This window comes from Brugia malayi, assembly GCF_000002995.4.
Source record: "Brugia malayi strain FR3 genome assembly, contig: Bm_v4_Chr4_scaffold_001, whole genome shotgun sequence".
Taxonomy (NCBI): Eukaryota; Metazoa; Nematoda; class Chromadorea; order Rhabditida; family Onchocercidae; genus Brugia; species Brugia malayi.
The window spans coordinates 2,931,726-2,954,628 of NW_025062478.1; the positions used below are offsets into that span (position 1 = coordinate 2,931,726).

The 22,903-nt window shown below is 24.7% G+C and overlaps 3 protein-coding genes across 4 annotated transcripts in view; all 3 read left to right on the plus strand.

The window, feature by feature from the left end:
- Positions 1-1,114, plus strand: part of Bm8308 (CG3921-PA, putative) — a gene marked incomplete at both ends in the record, with an annotated part of 33,705 nt that extends 32,591 nt beyond the window's left edge. Inside the window, 2 exons of one of the 2 annotated variants that reach the window (XM_043081432.1) lie at positions 257-416; positions 615-1,114. In XM_043081432.1, coding sequence (XP_042937366.1) covers positions 257-416; positions 615-1,114 — 660 coding nt within the window. The remainder of the gene's footprint in view (positions 1-256; positions 417-614) is intronic. The other variant, XM_043081433.1, reaches the window with a different exon arrangement.
- A 6,367-nt stretch (positions 1,115-7,481) lies between these two features.
- Positions 7,482-11,075, plus strand: Bma-mdh-1 (Malate dehydrogenase, cytoplasmic, putative; the record flags this gene model as incomplete). Its single annotated transcript, XM_043081434.1, has 8 exons — positions 7,482-7,577; positions 8,289-8,385; positions 8,593-8,768; positions 9,203-9,352; positions 9,649-9,801; positions 9,956-10,069; positions 10,265-10,426; positions 11,031-11,075. The coding sequence occupies 8 exons, from the start codon at positions 7,482-7,484 to the stop codon at positions 11,073-11,075; spliced, it is 993 nt and encodes a 330-aa protein (XP_042937368.1).
- An 8,123-nt stretch (positions 11,076-19,198) lies between these two features.
- On the plus strand, positions 19,199-22,153 carry Bma-dpy-11 (Uncharacterized protein; the record flags this gene model as incomplete). The annotated part of the gene is made up of 7 exons (XM_043081435.1): positions 19,199-19,329; positions 19,785-19,946; positions 20,270-20,398; positions 20,607-20,680; positions 21,030-21,202; positions 21,832-21,889; positions 22,086-22,153. 7 exons carry the CDS (start codon positions 19,199-19,201, stop codon positions 22,151-22,153), a joined length of 795 nt encoding a protein of 264 aa, XP_042937369.1.
- Positions 22,154-22,903: the final 750 nt, after the last annotated feature.

The window sequence follows — 22,903 nt, forward strand, 5'->3', positions numbered from 1 at the left end:
ATAATTAAATAAATCAATTTATGTTATAATCATTTCATTCATAATGATATCAATTATGTTTATACTTGAAATAATTGAAGTGTTAGTGATGAAAAATAAATTAATAAATTATAATTATTTAATTTCATTGCAATAACTAGTAGAATAAATAAATAAATAAATAATAAGAAATTGTCAATATGTTAACATTCTATTTATCGATGTTCATTTCTTTTTGTTTTCTTTCATTTCAAATAAAAATAGTGAAAAATTTTAGATTAAACCACTTCTTAATCGAACAGAACAATTGACAACAAAGGTGACAACAAGAGATGACATGTTACCTAAAACTTTTATTGATTCACATCCACGATCTCCATATAGTAAATTAGTAGATCTTCCACCACCGCCATTATTTAATCCAAAATTACTTGAGAGTAAGTTAATTTTTCACCTATTCATTTTAAAATAATAAAATGAAAAAATTATTATATAATTATGAAAATAAAGGGAAAAATGAAATTTCTCATTAATTTCTTTTTTTTTTTTTTAATTTTAAAAATTTGATAATTATTTTTTATAGCATTTTACATTTGTTTACTTTTATAATTTTTTGTTTCTTTTTAAATTTTAAGTTTATGGAACTTTATCTGTTGTATCAGATGAAAGAGATGGTGAAACATCACTTAAACCGATACGGACCGCACCACCACCGCCACAAACATTACCACAAACGCCACAATCACTATCACTATCAGCAACAATATTACCATCATTATCATCATCATTATCATCATCATCATCAACAACAACAATAACAACAACAACAACACCTTGTATTGCTGCTACCTCAATCAATGATCAATTTGATATTCCAACTATTTCATCGCCACCACGGCGTTCATTCTATGAAACTACAACAGAATTAGTTAAAAATAGACCTTATAGTAGTAGCTCATCTTCATATAAAACAAAAATTCGTCCTTCTATTCCACCACCAAATCCACCACCAAATTATGAATATATTCGAAATCCTCAATCAAGTCAATCACTTGTTGATCTCATTACACCAGCAGTACCTTATCAACGAAGTAATTCAACTGGTAAAGCATTACCTATCGAAACATCAATGTAATTTCATCTCCAAATTTTTGTATTTTCTTTCAAAAAAAGAAGCAAAAAAAAGATTACGGTTTTTCATATTTTTTATAATATGCAACTTTATTTATTTTACGGGTTTCTTTTTTCATTTTTCAAATTTATTTCTATGATTTCACTCATTTCCTCTTTTCTAATATCATCATTTGTTATTGTCTACTCTGAAATGATTTTGGATGATAATGATAATGATAATTAGCTTTTTTCTTTTCTCTGAAATTATTTTCAATGATAACGAGAATTAGTTTATTTTTCTCCCTGAAATGATTTCAATGATTTGTGAAATGATGTGTTTTTCTTTCTCTCTGAAATGATTTTGAGTGATAATAATTATCATAGTGATAGTGATAAGTACGCATATGTTACAATAGTACATTTATTAGGAATTAAATCAATCAAATGGAAGGAAATAGAAATTAATCATATGTTTAGGTGCTCTTATTCATCTTTCATTTAAACAAGCAATGTTTAGTATTGTTCATCCATAATACTTATAAAATCTTTAGGAAAATGTATTTTAAAAAATTTGATACTATTATATTTGCTAAAAATTCATTCCATTTTACTAATTTTTTTTTTTTTTTTACTTTACAATTTATATTTGTAAATTTACTTTTTTTCACGTACATATTTTTCTTGCTTGTTAAACTTGCATATAATATTTGTATTTGCACGTGATAATTTTTCTTTTTCATTGTTAAATTTTAATTGATTCTATATGTTATATTTCATTTTGCTCATTCATTTTTCATTTTAATATGAATTTTTCTGTGAATAGTAAACTTTCTCTGTAACAGCTCATTCATGCATTTTGCTTGCCTTTTTTTCATTTTTGCAATTAAATTTTATTTGAAATTGATAGCAATGTGCACAACTTCGCTCCTTTTGTAAATTACATCAAATTAGGCTAATTAATCTCATCTTGAGAGAGCTAAAAACAAGCACTTTGGGATTGAACATTTCATGTTGATCGCGCGTAGCGATATATCATGTTTCAAGGTGTGGTTTGCTGAGGATGCTACTGGTCGGTATTGTCGCAGGTCACTTGAAGGGGGCGGGAGGAGTTGAGAGGGCGGGTGTTGTCACCGGGATATTGTAGTATTAGAATTGTCATAGTTGAAGTTCTTGTTGAAAGAAGATGAGAGAAAGCTAAAAAGGAGTTATAAATGATGATAACTGCATGAAATATTCACGAACGAATTTAAAAATATTTCAACATTCCTTATTTTTGTTAAAGGAATTTCTGTTCTTATGATTTATGAGTCTTGATTGATAGTTCAAATAATTAAATTTGACATATTATTCATGCACTTAAAGTTTAGCATTTGTCAATGTTTTGCGTATTTTCCGATTCTACGCGTAACCTTTGTCATATTTACAAAATGCACTTTGTACTGTGTCCACTGAAATTGTTGACAAAACTTATTGTGACTTTCATTTTTCATTAGCAAAACAACAACAACAATAATAACAGCAGCATAGTTATTATTATTTATGACTTTTTTAGCGCATGGTCCGAACACTTATTATTGTCGATCTATTTCTGATTAATCAAAGAATCAGAAAACTGAAATGCTCAGATATGAGTGATACTCGACTATTACATTTCTGATATTCATCAGCACGAGCAACTAATTAACAGTTCTTGTGTTTTCCTTATTTTAAAAATATACTAACAGGAAGTACTTCCGGAAATTCATGCAATAACATGACGGTAAACTTGATTTGCTTGTACTGTTTAAATCATTCAGTAAAATCATTTTCTGATTAGTTGTTAGCATATTATTAAGAATAATTAATCATGAGAAATGTCCGAAAACTTAGGATTGAAAATCAGTAAAGCTTCGAATAAGCCTAAAATTACTTCAGTAATTCACTGTTTCATTTAGCAAAATCAAATGTGCACTTCAAAATTATCCTATATCTGAATAAGCAAGTAGATACATAAAAATTTCCGGAATAATAATTTAGCAAGCATGTTGGATTTTGATAGCCTCAAAATCCGAACAAACGCTTAATTTTTCAAACCAAAGTTTTCATTTAAGACAATTTTTTCCCTTCAAGTTCCTTATTTCAAGTGATATGACTTTATTGTTGTTTCGCCATGCTTCCTCCTTCCATCTCTCCATAATTTTATTTTCTGTTCCCCAATAAATTATTAATACAATAATAATTATGATAATGGATAAATTCTTCACGAATAATTTTCGATGCTGCAATAAGGAGTCCTGAATCATATTTTGAAATTTTCATCTTTTTTCCTTATATTTCTATACTGCTTTAAATTTGTTTAAAAAAATTACAGGCGAAATAAATTTTAAAATTATATATTAAGAAAGCTATCACCGATTAACTAATTAACAGCGATATCATTTAACTAAAAAAGAGAAAAAAGAACACTCGATCAATAGTGTGCATATATAAATTAATTTATTAAAAAAGTTGCAAATGAACATCGTAAAATTTATCTTTAGCAAAAAAAAAAAAAAGACTTTGTTTTTGTTGAAAAAAGTTTTAATAAAATTTCTTTTATAGTTAGTGTAATTTCCTCTTTCTGTTCATTTTCTTCTATTTTTCAAATTTGAAAATTATATTATTGTTAAAATGATTTTTGACAAATGTGCGAGTGATGTTTTGTTGTTAGAAAAAAAAGTTTTTTTTTCTAACTAAAGTTTTCTCATAGATTTCATATTATTTTTCTTTCCTATTATTAAACTGCTACTAATTGTTTTGTTTTGTTTGCTTTTATTTTTTCGTTTTTACACTTACATTTATCTGAAAAAAAATATTCGTAGGCTTTGTATTCTTCTCAACTACTACCACTGTTCTAAATTTTGAATCTTTTATTTTTCTTAAATATAATATCGTTTTTTTTTTTTTTTTTTCAAACAATATTATCACTGACAAATGTATTATCGTTAATATAACAAAATGTTTTTTTTTTTTTCTTTTTTTTCGTTTGTAGAGATTGATTAGAAAGATGAATAGATTAATTAGAAATGATTGATTGAATAAATAAGTGATAAGGTAGGAAAGAATGAAATTCTCAGAGCTAATTGGGTACTTTAATTACATTTTTTTTTTTATCTTCTCGAGAATGCTATACGTTGTCGTATTCGATGATATCATAATAAGAGATGATAATATTGTCCACATAACTTAGATGGAGAGAAAGAGGGAGAGAGATGCACTTTAATATATGTTATGTGATAAGAGGTGAAAAGATAAGATAGGATAGATATTAGAATGTTTATAAGATTATCAGTAGTTAGTTTGTGAAATGAGATGGATAAAGTTATGTTGTTGATTTTTGATTTAGAAAGAAATAGAGAAGTTGAAAAACAATAAGATTTATTATCATTTAATTTGATGAAATTAATAGCTGATAATGACTATTTATGATTTAATAATTAATCTATGATTTGATGAAGATAGGTGATAGTAAGTGATAGTAAATAGAATAAGTGAAATTTTATAAGATTGAAGATGATATTAAACATTGCGCTTTGTTTTTTTGAATAATGTATGAAATATGGAAACGAATAATTTGTGGAAAGTTGAGTAATACATTTATGAAATTTACTGGGTGAGAAATTTTGTTTTATTTTTTATTTTTTTCTTTAATATTTTTTAGTAATAAGTAAGACTGATAATATATTGCGTGAGAAATTGGATAATTTATAAAATGAAATTTAATAAGTGAAAATTTTTGTTTTATTTTTATCATAAATGAAAACAAAACAAAAGAAAATTTTTCATTCAATAAATAAGTGAAAAGTAATATTTTGACATTCGATTAATTAAATGATCATAAAACAATATGATCTTTTTCTTTCTAACTTATGATTCATAAATATAAAATTGTAAACTTTAGGTAGCTTAGCATTTTACAATCAAAGAAAATTTTATTGAATAATGTAAAATTTTGTTATTGTTACTAAAATTTCATTTTATTGTTTGCTATTTATTATTGTTCACTAATTTTAATTTAGAAAATTATATTTCAACAATAATCTAATTTTAGCAAATGTATTTTAATTCAATACTAGAAAATACAAAAAAAAAAAAAAAAGAAAATGGGAAAAAGAAATGAAAATTAAAATAGTAGTAAATGTGATAGAGAAGTGATAGTAAATGATTATTGATATTTAAAATGATAAGTAGTTACAATAATAGAATGATATAAGAAATTATGCGAAAAATTTTCCACTATATTATTCAATTTCTAATGTAATGATTTGAATTTAAATTCCACAAACACTAGCACTGATGAAAAAATAATATTAATCATTAAATTTAAGGTATCATTATTAAATTAATTAGATTAACATAATTTTCACTTCAGCATCTTACATTATGTAATTTGAGCTGATGAATGAATAATTTTAAACAAATTAAAATTTTATAAAGGAAATATAATGTAGTAATTTGTGTTATATTGTATGCATGCCGAACAATTTTCAATGATATCATTGATCATTGATTTTGTTTATGATGAATCTAATATGAGTTTTGTAACAGTTCAAACTGTTTCATATGAAATTAATTAAAAGATAAATCTTTGTTCTATTGTTTTATCAAAATTTGCGAAATTATTCGTTTCAATTCTCATATATTACATGTAAGAGATTGTCTGAAAACTTAATCATTTCTATTCCCTAAGATTTCTGTGCAGTAAGTGATAATCTTGGATTATTACTGATATCAATCAGAAATACAACAAAATGGAAATGATGGAAAGATAAGATGATAAGAGAAAAGTCATACAGTTTATGATAAGAAGAGAAATGAAAATAATGAAGGGAAAATGTACAGTTGATAAAAGAAGGAAAGAGAATCATAAGAGGGAAGGGAAAAGTATACGATTGATGATAAAAGAAGAAGTAAAGATGATAATGGGGAAAGTCTACTAGAATTGGTAATAAGAGTGCTAATGGTAAGGGGAAAGTTTATAATTGATGATAAAAGACTGAGAATGATAAGGGAAAAGAGCCAGAAGTATATATGGCCGATGATAAGGAAAGAAATGATGATAAGGATGAATGAGGATGATGAAGAAAAGCTTTATTGTTGTTGATTGTAAGAGGGAGAAAGAGATAGAGAGAGAGAGAGAAGTGAAATAAATAATTGTTATTTATATTCGATGTGATATTTTTCATTGTGGAACAATACTAATGAAAAAGCTGTTTATTTTTGAAATTTTTACTTTGATAATTTGAATTTAATAATTAGCAAAAAAATGGTACATTATAATATTAAAGTAATGCTAAAGTTTTTTAACGAATATTTTGGTGTTTCAATTTTACCAGTTAATTACCTAAAAAGTAACTCTTATTGTTTTTGAATTTGAATATCGAATGTTTCCGAACTTGAGTAACAATTATTATGAAGAGAGAATAGAAAGAAAAAAGAAAAAATTTTGGTTGATAAGAAAAGGATAACATCTTTGTATATATAATATTTGCAAATAGAAATTATTGATTAAAAGATGATTAATGTATAAAAATTTTTCTTTAAATTATATTTTTTAACATTTAATAATTAATAAATAATTGATAAAAATGTTAGATGAGGAGAGAAGGAATTTATTAATTGATATGTAATAAGCAGGTAAATAGGAATAAGTGATGTGTCTCGAAAATAAGAAAAGGAGTGAAAAAAGTGAAATTAATTAATTTATCAAATGGATGTGTGTAATGAAATTTTTGAAGAATTTCAAGATAACTTTCTTTGTAAGGATTGTGTTATACAAAAAAGATTTTCTGAATCTTTTTTTTAGTTAAATTTTCTCCAAATTCAAAATTATAATTGTAAAAAAATAAATCGTTTAAGTTTTCGAAATAGTTTAATAATTTCCTCACTTTTCTTTAATAAATCGAATGTTATCTAGAAGTTTTTTTTTTTTTTTTTTTTTTTTTGTTTATTTTTTTAAAGGAAATTATAAATTTTATTTGGATGTACTGCCATATTAAGCAATTTATTAATATTGTAATGAAGTAAGTATTTAGAAAATAATTGCTGTCAAAAATTTTATTTTTACATTGTAATTTAATGCAACAAATTGTCAAAACTAAGGCTGTTAATTTATTATTAATAAAATTAACTATTAATTGTTAATTAATTTATTAATAGTTAACTATTAATTTATTAATAAAATATGAAATGTAAAACATATTCAATAATTTTAATAAGAATTACTTTTAATGTTTCTTTAAATTGTTTTCTTTCTTCGTAAACTTTATTATATTTATCATTCATTTATTGCGCTATCAATAGTTATTAATAAATTTACTTAAACTATTTTCTCATTTTATTTTTTTCATTTATTTTTAGCATCAAAAATAATGGTACTTCGTGTTCTCGTAACCGGCGCAGCGGGTCAAATTGGATATTCTGTTGTTTTGCAAATTGCTAAGGGTGATGTTTTTGGTCCTGAAACGGTATATTTTTTTTTTGAATTATTTTTTCTTTAGTTTTAAACTTTTCAAAATTTTTTTTCGATAGGATTTTTTATTTTTTACTTTTTTAAGGCTGTGAAATTTTTGTTTGGAAATTGCAAACAATTTAATTATTAATGGTTTTTTGCATTTTTTCTTTCATTTTTTATATCAATTTTAAGAATTATAAGTATTAAGTTAGTTTCTTTTTTGTAGTATTTTTTTTTTTTATCACGTTTTCATGTGATAATTTTTTAAAGCAAAATTGCTGTAGTTTAGGCTTTATTTCTTGTAGCAATAAACTTTACATATATTGATTATTTTCTTTAAGAACTATTACTTATTGTAAGCTAATTAATTATTCTTAGATTTAAGAAATCTTTAATTTGCTTAAAAAAAAAAACTTTAGTTTGAGATTAAATATTATATAGAAAAAGGTATAAAATAAAGTGCACAATTATGATAAAATGACGGATATTTGATCAGTTGTCATAAAAGTGACAAAGGTTTGTTTGACCAGTTATGATAAAGTGACAATGTTTAAGTTTATTTGATCAGCTATGATAAAATAATCATATTTATTGTCAAGAAATGAACACATGTTGAATTCATTTAAAAAAAAAAATGATTTTTCTCAAAAATATGATATTCTTGTTATAAATTTTTGATTTAAGAAAAAATAATAGAGCAAAATAGAATAAATGAATGTTTCAGCCAATTGTTCTTGTACTATTCGATATACCTCCAATGCTACAAGCTCTTGAAGGTGTACAATTTGAGCTGCAAGATTGCTCTTTACCAACCTTACAAGGTTATTTCCATGCAGTCTATTTTAAAATCTATACTAAAATTTTCATTCATTTCCTTACTTTTTTTTTATTGCTAATATGTTATTTGTTTAGCTATTATTGGGTAACATTATAAATTTTTATTACAAAATTTATTTTAATATTTTATCCTTACCTATCTCTTATACTATTGATTAATTTGATAATAAGAAAGTTTTTATTTTTTATAGAAGTTGTTGTGACTGTAAAAGAGGAAGAAGCATTCAAAGGTATCGATTATGCTTTTCTTATCGGTGCAATGCCAAGAAAGCAAGGTATGGAGCGCAAAGATTTACTTTCTGCAAATGTCAAAATTTTCAAATCACAAGGAATAGCTCTTGCTAAATATGCTAAGCCAACAACTAAGGTAAGCATTTGGTTTATTTATTTACTCATTTATTTATATACTATTATTTTATTTATTTATTTATTTATTATTACTTTAGTCGCATATACAAGGTGATAAAAGTGATGCAACTTTGTAAAATTACAAAAATAAAGTTGTTAAAGTAGAATTTTTTCTGCAGGAATTGTATACGAAAAAGAAAATTGTCTTCAATCTCATTACTGTTTACAAATGATAAATAAGCCAGTGATCAATTATTGGTACCAGTAAAAGATAGTATTTGGAATTAAAATAGAAATCAAATTCATGATATATTTAGAATACGAAATTTCTCCTAAATATGCTAATTTACACCCGTTTCTTTACTTATTATTTACTTATTACAATCAACACTTTCTTATTTTGTAATGACTTATTGAATTTTGATGTTAATTTGTAGCACAGTTTATATTTAGATCATTGTCGTTGGTAATCCGGCAAACACAAATGCATTTATTGCTGCAAAATTTGCATCTCCGGCTATACCGGAAAAAAATTTCACATCGATGACACGTCTTGATCATAATCGTGCTACATCGCAAGTGGCAATGAAATGTGGTGTTGGGGTTTGTTTTTAGATTCGTTTCTTTCTATCGTGATAATGAAAGAAGTTTAGATTTAATATAAGTTATAAATTAGAATGTAGGATTCATTCAAGTGATTCATCAGAGTATTAGTAACTTCCAGAACAAAAATATTTTCGGATTCTTTTTTTTCTGGAACTTATCAGTTTCATTCCTGCAAGATTTCGCTTCTGATTGTATAATTAACAATTTTTACTGCTTTCTTTTGGATATATAAACTATATGCTTATATTGCATGTATAAATAGATTGCACATATGTAATTTGAATTTGTTTCAGATTCGAGATGTAAAAAATGTAATTATCTGGGGTAATCATTCAAGTACTCAATTCCCAGATGTTACCCATGCTAAAGTTGTCAAGAATGGTGCAACACTTGGTGCATATGAAGCGATTAATGATAAAGAATGGATTCAGGGACCATTTATCAGTGTATGGTTTCTACTTTTTTTTTTTTTTGCTTTCTATACTTTTCATATCTAAATATTGAAGAAGTAACATATTTAATTCATATAATAACGTTTTATTATGAAAGGAAAAGGAAAAATCACTCATAAATAAACTATTTAGCAAGAATTTTTTGCAGGTTGTACAAAAGCGTGGTGCGGTAATTATTGAAAAGAGAAAACTATCATCGGCAATGTCAGCAGCAAAAGCAGCTTGTGATCATATTCGTGATTGGCATTGTGGAACAAAACCGGTACAATCTTATGAGTTGTAATTTCTGAATTAAATAACAATCAATTGTTTCATTTTAGTCAAAATGTAAAAAGTTTTGATCATTATAAAAGATAATGTGATGAACAGAGGAAAAAAAAGAGGAAGTAGGATGATATTAAATTGATGATAGTTTCGTAATGTGAAAAAATTTGTAAATGTATGAAATTATTTGTAGAATGAATGGGTATCAATGGGTATTCCATCAGATGGTTCATATGGTATTCCCAAAGGATTAATATTTTCATTTCCTGTTACCATTGCTGGTGGCGAATACAAAATTGTCCAAGGCTTACATCTGGATGAATTTGCTAAAGGAAAAATTGCTATCACGCAAAAAGTATAATTTACAGCAAATTGTTATTTAATTAGTCACAGAGTTGTTGCAAATTTAAGCAATAAAGGAATAATTAATAAGAACATAAAAATATTTGTATATTATTTAATTCATTTATTAATTGTTAGACATTTTTTCTATTAATTTTCGTTTCGCAAGTGGTTTTTTTTTTTTTGTATATTGAACAATTTGAAAATTTAGAAGCTATAGACTGAAGTCTCACAGGAAGTTGTGTTCTCATGACAGACCATTAAATATCTCTAAAAATTTTTGACTTGATTAAATATTACAGTCTTTCTTTTTTATTCTTTAGTTCATTTGCCGGCTTATCCATAGTTTTTCACATATCACTAGTTGGATTATCCTGTCCTGCTCAAGTTATCTTAACCTTTTGATCAAGAATTTTGGTTTAATTTAGTGAATTTGCAATGGTGACTTGTTATGAGATAGACTTAAATAAATAGAAGCGAAATCTTTTAGTTGTGACTGTTACTGTGACTATATATAATATTTATTGCTTATTTACCTTCAAACTAATTCTCCCATCCATTTGTTATTTAAGCTCTTCAAATTTTAGCTATTTAACGGTATAAAAATATTTTTGCAGGAATTAGAGGAAGAACGTGATGAAGCTCTTCAAGCATGCGCTTAAAATATTATAAGTATCATTGATTAGTGATGCATATGGCATTTAATGAACAAATGAATCGTTTCAAAAAATTGGGACAAAATTAATGTCATTGTTTATCTGTGTCTACCATTTAGTATCTGATTTTTTATTATTTAGGTTTCATTGCAAATGATTAATTCTTGGAATTAATTTGTCAAATTTTAGTCTCACAACATATTTATTTACTATTTATTTGTATCTATTTATTATTTATGAAAAGAATAAAAATAAATTTTGTGATGCCATAAAAAAAAACGCAAGTCAATGTTCAGATCAGTCGAAAAAAGAAAAGCTGTATGGGATTTGAGATGGATAATTCAGAAGTATCCAACGATGCATTTTGATATGATTTTCAACATTAAAAAGGAAAAACAAAAAACTGTAGTTAATACATTTAAGTTAAAAAAAAAGTTGCTTTGTACTAAGCTATTATAAAATGTTACTTGTTTAAATAATCCAAATAGAAGAATTAACTGAGCCAGAGAAATTGTTACAGCTGGAGGAAATTTTAATAAAATATTCTTGTTGTCGACAATAACTTTGTCAACAATAACTTTATTCATTTTTTGTATAGTACTGCGTTTAAAGAATAATAAAGATGAAATGAATATGCAGTAAATATTAAATTATATCACCATTCTTCTGAGCGTTCACTAAATTGTCATTATTACATTTAATCATCATTATCGATCATTTGCGGAATTATTATTGCTTGCATTGTTGAATTGTCGAAGTGAAAAATACGCTGAATCGAATCTATCCAAAAAAAAAAAAAAGTTGAAATCTGATCCATTCTTTTTGAACCTTTCAAAGACCCTTCTTCTTCTTCTTCGTCTTCTGCTAATGAACTCCATCTCAAGGTCGGCTTCTTCTGTTATTTGTTTTGCTGATCAAAGTTGCACAATGCGACATTTTGATTAATGTGTAAATTTGAACGTATTTATTGTCTCTAAGCAATTCTATTTGTTTACAAATGGATCAAAACCTATTCACCATTAATATTTGTCATTTCCATTTGTTGACCTCTTTGAAATAATTTATCTTACTTGATTTTGCTACCATACCTACTCGTATGCAATTAATAATTCATTAATTTCGCTGACATTTATTCTAATTGATATATGTTAGTTAATTCTAAAAAGATATATGTAAATAATTAAGTGTAAATTAACACAAAATTTATAAAGGAAAATAGCACATCTCATCTAATGCTATATTTTGATTTGTTTTTGTTTATTTTAATCCATTATTGTTTCTACTCAAAAAATTTTCATCTCACATTTTGTCTTTTTCCATCCTTCAAAGATTTATTAGCAAAAATCTATCTTATGCTGTATTAGCAAATGTGAAACCGTAAGAATTGATATAAATGAATAGAACCCGAAAAAAATTATCAACTATGAAAAATATTCATATATAAATACTATGATCTAATCTTCCAACATTAATATTAATTAATATTTAATGGATAAAAGTTTGTCGTTTATTCTTGCAAATTCCATTTAGTATTATTATTATTATTATTATTATTATTATTATTATTATTATTATTATTATTATTATTGTTATTTATTATTGCTTCTACTATTATTACTATTATTATTACTCTTATTATCATTATTATTATTGGTATTATCATTATTATTACTGTTATTATTATTAATTATTAACTATTGTTGTTGTCACTAATTACAATTAATTATTGATTAATGAATTACTATTTATCATAGATCATTATATTAACATAATTTTTAAACTGAGCTGGTACTTACTTCACAGCTGGTAATTCTTTTTCGATATTATAAAAATTTTTCTTTCCGTAATCTTTTGTTTTATATTCACGACAAAGCATCGGAGTTTGAATGAAAAAGATGAAATAGTAAATGGGAAATAAATTTATCAGCTGTTGATTGCTAGGTAATCCTCTTGTATATATATGTATACGTAGAATGTTGTATATAGTAGATGGATGGTTTTTTTTTTTTGCAGTTTTCATTTTATTAGAGCGATCATTTTTTATTTTGTTGAAATATAATTCTTAAAATATATTATTGTTTTTTTCTTTAGGCATTGTTTTATTTTTAGTAAAATGGCTTGTTTTTTTTTTATTATTTCGTTTTGGTAAAAGAATTTTTCCTTTTTTTTATTGCTTCTCTTTTTCTAATGAAAGAATTTATATAATAGAGAAAATTTAAAGAGAAAAAACTTTTTTTTAAAACTAATAACAGTTTACTGGTAAACGATAACTGTCGTGTAATCTACGAGATTTTTCTGCTATATCTGCAATTTTTTACCTTCTTGTAAACATAGTTGTTGAAATCAAGAATTATTTTTTTAATCAATTTTTATCTTTTTTCCATTTTTTTTTTTAAAGAGAACAGGTAAAGAAAAGAAGAGAGAGAAAAGGACAAAAAGAAAGGACAGAAGGCAGAAGTTTGTAAATTTGATTTTCATTGATTGTAAAAAAATTTAGAGAATCCAGTTTTTTTTTTTTTTTTCTTAATAATATTATTTGATAGAACTGGTTAATTTAGCAATTATTTATTGTATAACATATTTCCATAGCGACAGTTCTTTTTTTTTTTTTTTTTCATTGTCAATTTGATAGGTGTTTACCATAATTGGATTTATTTTTTTTTTATGTTTTAGTATTTCGATACGATGTGTTAAAAACAATTACACTACTTATTACTGTTTAAGATCACTATACTATATATCACTGTTTAAGATCACTATACTATAACTACTATTTATGATCACGATTATTGGTGTCCAAGGTTATTTATGCGATATATTATCATTCAAGATCATTTATGTTGTATGCTTGATTGCTTCTTTATAGCAGTAAATTTCAAGTGTACTGGCAATGTGACATATTATAAAAATGTTATGAGACTGCATGACACATATATTTGTCATTTAAGTGATCAGTTCGTAAGCCTTTTAACTCATTTTATTAAGTACAATTAATTTATGATAATTATATTTCTGTAAGTCGTAACTTGCTTAATTTCATTTCTAGTTTTCTACTTGATTTGTTGATGCTAGTATTGTCAGGAGAATATCAAGTAAACCTTATTTTGTAATAATATTCAATTTAGCAATTGCATTAATATTGACAATTATAACGATAAAATCATTGCAAAGATTTGTATAATTGATAACTTTGATATTTTGATGCGATAGTATGATAATTTCAATTACTTGATTCGCTTTTTAATTTTTTTTTTTGGGATGAAAAAAGAAGAATTACTTCGTACAAATAAATAATTGCATATACTTTTAGATGGATTATTCGCCTTTTTTAACTTTCTGATATAAAGATAGTGATTTTATATAACTTTATGCAATGTAATGTACCGATTCCCAATATTTTATTTGTTTAATTTTTTTATTCGTTTCAAAGACGAAATACTAATAACTTCAATTGAGCAAATATTTATTCAGAACATACCATTTTCATTTATAAATGTAAAATCTTTTATGTCAAAATTTCTATTGCTTATGTGAAATTTTTGTCACGTTATTTACATATAGAATGTACTGATAACTCTGATTAATTGAATTATTTTGATAACTTCAATTAACTGAATTATTCGGATTAATCTCAATTATTAATTAGATCTAAATTATTTTAATAATAAATTAGATTTCACATTATTCACAATTCTAAAAAAAAATGATTCCAACTCAACTGGAAGTAATACAATCTTTTGTTAATATCTTTAATTCGTATAGAAATAGAACAATAGCAATAATTTGAGTGATAAAAATATTCGATTAATCTTTTCAATCTATTTATATATACTATCAGTAAAAGATTTTTATTACAAAAGTATTTGTGGAGTGGCAGTAATTAAAAGATGACAAATTTTCTTTCATTTAATTAGGACTGATCAGTTTCTTTAATGTATAGCAAACAATAAATATAATAAATAATACAAGTAATTGTTCTCTTTATTATTAGTGTTAATTAACAAATTACAATTATTAGATTAGGAATGTCTTCCTTTCTTATTAAAATAATTAATTCTACTCTATTAATTTGTAAATAATTTGCAGATGAATTTATAAATGTATAATGTATGTCATTAATTATCATATATGTTTCACATTTTTCATTATAAAAGAGGTCGTTTAGGTATGACTGGAACCACAACCGGTTAGAATTGAACTTCGATGACGATAGGATAGGAATTGATAAGAATTAATGATGAGCGTTATTTGTGAAGTTCGGTAACCTTCCTCATTTTCAAACATTCATTAATTAATTGTCTGTTACTCAACATCAACAATTTTCACATATTGTTAGATTGTATTCTGATCATAGAACATTATAATATATTTATTTATTTGTTTATTTACTCCGTTAGTTTATTTACTTGATTCTATGTCTCTTTGTCTGTTTTTTCGTCTAATTAACTAATTATTTATTTATTGCGCAATTTGTTATTAATTTATTTCCTCGTTTGTTTATTTAAACTCATTTATTTGCATATATATGTGATTGTAAATGGGTATTAAAAACGTTAAAAAAACATCAAAATTTTAAAAAAGTATGAAATTTTATCTTATACGTAAGTATAAATTGCTGTTCATAAGTATAGATCAATGTTGATAATATAATTGATAATTAATAATAAGTGTGAATCAATATTGACATTTAGTGATAAGTTTAAATCAATATTGATAGTATAATTGATACTTAGTGATAACTATGATTAATGGTATGATTGATACTTAGTGATAAGTGTGAATCAATAATGATGATATAACTGATAATTGTTGATAAGTATGAATCAATTTTGATAATGTAATTGATAATTATTGATAAGAATGAGTCAATATTTACTGTAATAGTAATTTCTATATAAGAAAAAAAAGAAGAAAGAGGAAATATGTAATATATTTAGGGAAATATACGGGTCGTTGTATGATATTAGTAGAAATACTTTCAAATATTTCAATGAAAAATGAAAGGAGAGAAGAAGGGAGAGAGAGAGGGAGGGAGAGGGAGAGAGAGAAAAGGAAGGCCACTGCTCTTATTGATAGGAGAAAAATCACTGAGGATACAGAGAGAGAGAGAGAGAAGATGACCTAAAAAAAAATTTCTTTTTTCTTTTTGACAGTATTTCTTATCATTCATTTTCCTCATTTATATTTTAAATTTTTAGTTGTACATATTTTATTTCATCTTTAATTTATTATTAATTTTCAATTAATTTATTTTTGTATTTATGTACAAACTAATTTTATTTCTAATTATATAATTTAATTCTACATACTTAGTGCTATGTATTTTAATTCTTTATATTCATTTTTATTTTTTTTTTTCTTCCCTTTTATTTTCCTTTTTTTTTCTCCCTTTCGTTTAATTAAATTTTTTCATTCGAATTTCTTCGATTAATTTTTTTTCCTCTTTAAAAAAATTTATATATATATATATATATATATATATATATATATATATCTTTTTTATACTTATTTTTCATACATTTATGCATGTATAAAACTTTATAGTTTTTCCTTTTTTTTTACCATTCAATAATTTTTTTTTTTTTTTGAATTAAAAAAAATTTTTTTCCAATTTTTTTATTTTTTCTTCTTACGTTTATTTTTAAATCTCATTAACATATCTTATACAAACTATTAAGAATGAACTTTAATAATTTTACTGTATTTCTAATTCGCAAATTATTAAATAAAAATTATTAAATTTTTTTCATGGTAACTTATCTCATTCAATCGTAGTATTATATATTATACTAAATCATATAGCATACTAAATTTAAAGCTAGCGATTTAATCACTGATAGTTTAATCAAAAATAAATTAAATAATAGTCAAATTAATTACGAATTAATTTAAGTTTTGAATTTGTCCGTCCAAATTTCACATTAATTTATTCATCTAACTCCCATCCATCCAATATATATCATCAAAAATTACAAACTTAAATTTGTGTTTGGAAAAAATTTTTGTTTTATTTAATTAAAATATTTTATTTTATTGTTGTATTTATTTAAAATATTTTATTTTATTTAATTAAAATATTTTATTTTGTTTATTTGAAACAAATTATATATTTTATATATTTGAAATATAAAAATATTTTAAAATATTTATTTATTATTCTCTAAAAAGTCATTTGATTCTCAATGTTATAAATAATTATTGCATTAATTAAAATTAATAAAACTTAATATCATATTATATTGTTTGAAGTGCTTATTAATATTATTTAAATGTTTTAATAATTGTGTTTGTAATAATTTTAATATTATTTATTCCTAAATATATATACTTCTAGTGCTAATATTATTTGCTTATTTAATAATTATCCTTATAATAATGTCAACATTATTTGTTTCCTAAATGCACAATTATGCTTATAATGTTAGCATTATTTGTTCCTAAGTGTATAGTACTTAAAATAAATATTTGAATTCAATTAAATCATTCAATTACAACAATCCAAATTTAACTTAGCTTACCAAAAAAAATCTAAAGGGATGGATGCATTTCGTAATGTACCATTTTTTTAGATTATGATGACACATAACATAATCTCATTTGGTGCTGTAGTTGATGTGTGTTTTGCTCAATCAATAAGGTTTTGTTTTGCTAGTAAGATTTGTTGTTCATGTAAAATTTACCGTTCAAGTAAAATTTTCTGTTTTAATAAAATCTACTAATCTAATAAGATTTGCTGCTTCTATATGATTTAATCATTTAAACAACCCAGTAAACTTTGAATAAGATCTTTTTTTTTTTTTTCAGTAAAAATTTTATTCTTATAATAGAATTCTTGTTTTGTAGAATTTTACTTCTCTAATAAAATTCAATTCTTTTTTTTTTTTTTTTTCGTTCGTAAAATTTGTTTTACATAATAGAATTGGCTAACTGGAATGAATGCATTAAATTCATGCAGTTTTTTTTTTTTTTTTTCATTACAATAATATCATTTAAATGCTTACATTCATTATTCATTCAAATAAAGTGCAACAATGGATAAGTATTACACAAATAGAGCCAATTTATTAGCATGCTAAATTATGATGCAAATAAGAATAAAGTAGAATAAGTATTTGTTTATTAGAGTTATAATAATATGATTCAGTCAGAATACTTTTGTTGCTCAAATAAAATAATGATTAGTTTCATATACAACTAATAATTTATAATGTATAAATATTTTTTTGATCCATTTTTATATATGAGTTTTTTCTTTTTTTCATTCCATCATTATTTAATTATTTTAAAAATTTATCACTTAAAGAAGAAGTATTCCAAAAAATCGTGGAAATCAAGTATTTTGTTCTTTATTATTCTTCATTACTGAATTTTACTTCTGATTATTGCTTCTCATATCCTAATAGTGCATTTGCTGTTGTGTAATACGGAAGTAATACTCAAAATGAAATTCATTAGTTGAGCTATATTATTGTCATCATTAGTTCTCATCCTAGTTGTACATTCATTTTTCCATTTCTTTTTCTTTTTTTTATTTCTCTGAGAATATATTATATTATTAATAATTTAACTATAAATGTAAGATTGCTGTCTCTTTCACTGCCATTTGATAATCATTTACAATTTATAGCTTTGGATAATTTTTGAAGTAATATTAGATTGTCGTGTACTGCAATTTAATTATCGCTTCTAAATTACATTCAATTATTGGAAAGGAAAAAAATTTTTTTTTTCTTCATCACATCCTTGGTTCACAAATCGATTGTTTCCTATATTCTTCCCCCCGATAAGTCTGTAATTTTTCTTTACCACATTTACTGCCACATCGGCATTAATTCAGATAATGATTTGAGAATTGTAATGATTAAATGAATCTAGACACTATAATTGTCAAGTCAGCATCTTTGTTCATCATTTGTCTTATCAAATGAATGATTATATTTTTCAGTAAGCATCAAATTGTCATTCATTTGTTATTTTTTGTATTTATACAAATTTCATTATCGTAATTTGAATGATGTGTGCTGTAGTTCTTGCCATTTCGTCATTGCAAAATGTGTTGCCATATCATTGAAAATTTAATTCGGTGGTAATGATATAATTATTTTTTTTTTTTTTTTATAGACTAAAATATGTTGATGAGAGCAATTTCGTTACTTGTTATTACCTTAATTTCGGTATGTCAGTCTGCAAACCGAAATTTGATTACATTAAACGAAGAAACATGGACCGAAATTTTGAGCGGTGAATGGATGGTTGAATTGTAAGTATTTTTTTCTCTTTTAATTGATGAATAATTTAAATTAAAAGTATATATGGTGAATTAAGTTTAACATTAGGTTAACAATCAAACTTATTATCCAATAATTTTGCAACATTTTCATTATGTTATTTGCTCGTTTCTATTTTCTTAAGTTATAAATTGATTGACTTATTTGAACTGTAAGCTTTCCGTTTGCAATTCCATAAATAATAAATGCTTACATTCATGGAAAAATATGGCGAAATAAAAAGCTGAATTGAATGGCTGCTGTGTTTTTATGAACATTTGCAGTAGTGGAAATAGTTGATTAAAGAACTTATGCAAAGAATGCAGTATCATTTGATTTAATTGTCCTATTTTTACAGCTGAATAAATTGGGAAATTTTCCATATTACTTTCATACTTGCATTATTTGTTTCACAATGTTCTTTCTTTTTTTTTGAAAATCATTTCAGTCATGCACCATGGTGTCCAGCTTGCAAAGATTTGCAAAAAGCATGGCATGCATTTGCTGACTGGAGCAAAGATCTTAATATTAATGTTGCTGAGGTTGATGTTACTGTAAATCCTGGTTTATCTGGACGTTTTCTTGTTACTGCACTTCCTACCATCTACCAGTAAGTAATATTTTGTTCTCTTCCATCATGCTCTTTTATAACTTTAGATATACCATCAGAACATAACAAACTTACAACTTGGTTGTTATCAAATATCCTTATATGTCGCTGATAGGATCTGATAAGGTTCTTTTGTACATTAAAAGTAAGTTGCAGTGGTGCAGGATTTTCAGATCCTGGAATATTTCCATTTGTTTCAAGAGAATAGAGAAGTGAAAGGAGGGGATGAAAGGGATATTGATTGTCTGTTGTTTGTGAAACTCTAATTAAATACTTTAAGATTCTGTTCAAAAGAATTCTTCGCAGTAATCGATAAATTGCAGTGTCAAGGATGGTGTATTTCGTGCTTATGTAGGACCTCGTGACAAAAACGATTTTATCAGTTATATCGAGGAAAAAAAATGGACCTTTTATGATCCAATCCCAAGCTATAAATATCCAAGCTCACCGCAGTAAGTCTTTTGCTTTCTTGCTTTCATTTTTGTTGATAATTTTAGAGGGTTTTTTTGAATAACTATTTGTTATGATAATTAGTAATTGATGGTAGCTTAACAATTTCTTCTCATTGATTCATTTTATTCATTTTGATTCATTTTTTAAATGGATGTAATGTTCTAGTCGGAAGACATCTAAATTCTGGTATGAACATAATTATTTTAGGATGTCGGTGGTGGCTTGGTTCTTCAAATTATCGATGTTTGTTCGTGATAAGCATAACTATTTAGTTGACGAGGGTTTGTTCTTTTTGTAATACTTTTCTATTATTTCTAAATCTCTCTTTTTTTAATAATTTCAGGTTTAATTGTGTATTATTTGTTCGTTTCAGTTATCGTTTTTGTTGATTTTTTTTTTTTTTAGTAACTAATCACTGTTATTATAGCAGGTCGTTATTAACTAATTCTTGGATAAATATCAATACATTGACGCAATTTTCAGTCACATTTTATTGAAGTTTCACAGAATCATGAGATAAAAAAAAAAAAATCATCCAAAGGAACAAGGAAATGAAGTCCCACTCAGTTCATATCTTAAAATATTATCAAAAAAAGTCATTATTTTTGAAGTGAATGAATCTTTCTTTAGTGGGTATACCATCATGGGCTTCATATTCCGTATTTGCTGGTATAACTTTGACTTTGGGCTGTATACTTGGATTTTTCATTGTTTGTATCATTGATCGAGTTTTCCCTACTGGTGAACAGCTCTGCAAACCAGAAAAGAAATCAAAAAAAGATCAGAAAAATAAAGCTAAGAAGGTATAATTTTATTATTTATTAAGCTATCTGTTTACAGTAGAAACCAGCTAGGAATCATGAATGATTTTTTAAAGAGGAAATATTAATTATGATAGGTTTTTTATAATTGTAGTGTTTAATTGTAATATAAATTTTATTATAATTTTTCTAGTTGGTTTCTTTAATGAAGAGCAAAATTGATTTATTGAGTGCCAGTAATTAAAAGTGTAAAAAAGTTAGCTTCGAAAATATGCTTTTAGTGAACGTGAACTGATCTCTCAAAGCATGATTGATTTTATTGTTGATTTTTTTTATAAGTTTAATAAGTTAACCTACTTGTAGGAATTTAATTGCTAGAATTTTTACTAATTCCTTGTAGTTTATTGTTTTAATAACGACCAATTTATAAGACCGTTTCTAATTTCAGTTTCCTCTGATTCTTATTTGATAGAGTGTAATTTCCAGTTGAAAAGTTGCGCTAAACTAATTTCGTTGTTTCACTGAGGGTGCAGCATTATTTTTCGTTTACATTTTTCTCCAATAATGTTAAACCATCCGTCACTCATTTTATCTACAGAACTTTTTTTTTTTTTGATTTGAACTAATCTTTTTAACGAGTTTTTTTCTTTTTAAGAATTTTGGTTTTATAGGATGAAGGAAAGAAAAAGGAGGACGACCAATCACAGAATGAAAGGAATTCTCAAGAAGGTCTGTGTTGCCTTTTCAATACTAGGACATTTATAAGATGAGCTTCAATTTAAAAAAAAAGAAAAAAATTGAGGTCTGTGTTAGCATAAAAAATGCTAGTGTCTTCTGTCATGATAATATTTTTTCAGATTAAATGTGGAAAATTTTTTAATTAAATTTTAGATATTATTGAATATTCAAATCGCATTATTTTTAGAAGAATCGGCAGATGAAAGTGTGCGAAACAGGAAAGGTGCAAAGAATGAAGTAAAGAAGAAGAAGTGATTTAACAGTTAATTCAAATATTTATAGAATATTATTTTGAACCATTTCGGTCATTATGCATTATGACAGTGGTCTTAAGGAAGATTAATGTGTTTGTTCGCTAAGTAATTTACGTTCGCTTACGATACTAAAGTTGTTGTTATTGTTGTGAATTTGCCGCCATCATTTTCTTTTGTTTAATTTCTGCTGGTCTTCTGATGGGATCTGTTAATTTTCTCCTTGCAAAGGTTTTATTTGTATTCAATTTCTCATTGATGATATTTTGTTCATTGTTACTAGAATATATAAATTGTTAATTATTCAAGTCTATTTTATTTTTCATTTTTCTATGAACTTGTTTGCTAAATTTATTATTAAAAAAATATGAGCATAATTTTAGTTAATTATCATTATATAACTTTCCATAAAAAATATATTCTATAAATTTTATTTTATTTTAGCTAACTATCACTCATTATATATATATAATGAGTGGAAGAATTCTTTTGTTAAAATTATAGCTTATTGATGTTTGGCATCATATGTTTTGTCTAAATTTATGTATGAAATAAATGAATATGAATAGAACATTCAATTATAGCTCTAGGTATATATTTATAGTTTATAATTAAATTGAAGCATAATAAGAAAAGTTTTTTAATCAAATTTTTATGATATAATTTATAATAGATCGGTCTAAGTAAGTTCATTTACCTAACACTTTTCATTCCATATTAAATGTATTTCTATGAATTACGTTGTATGAAAATA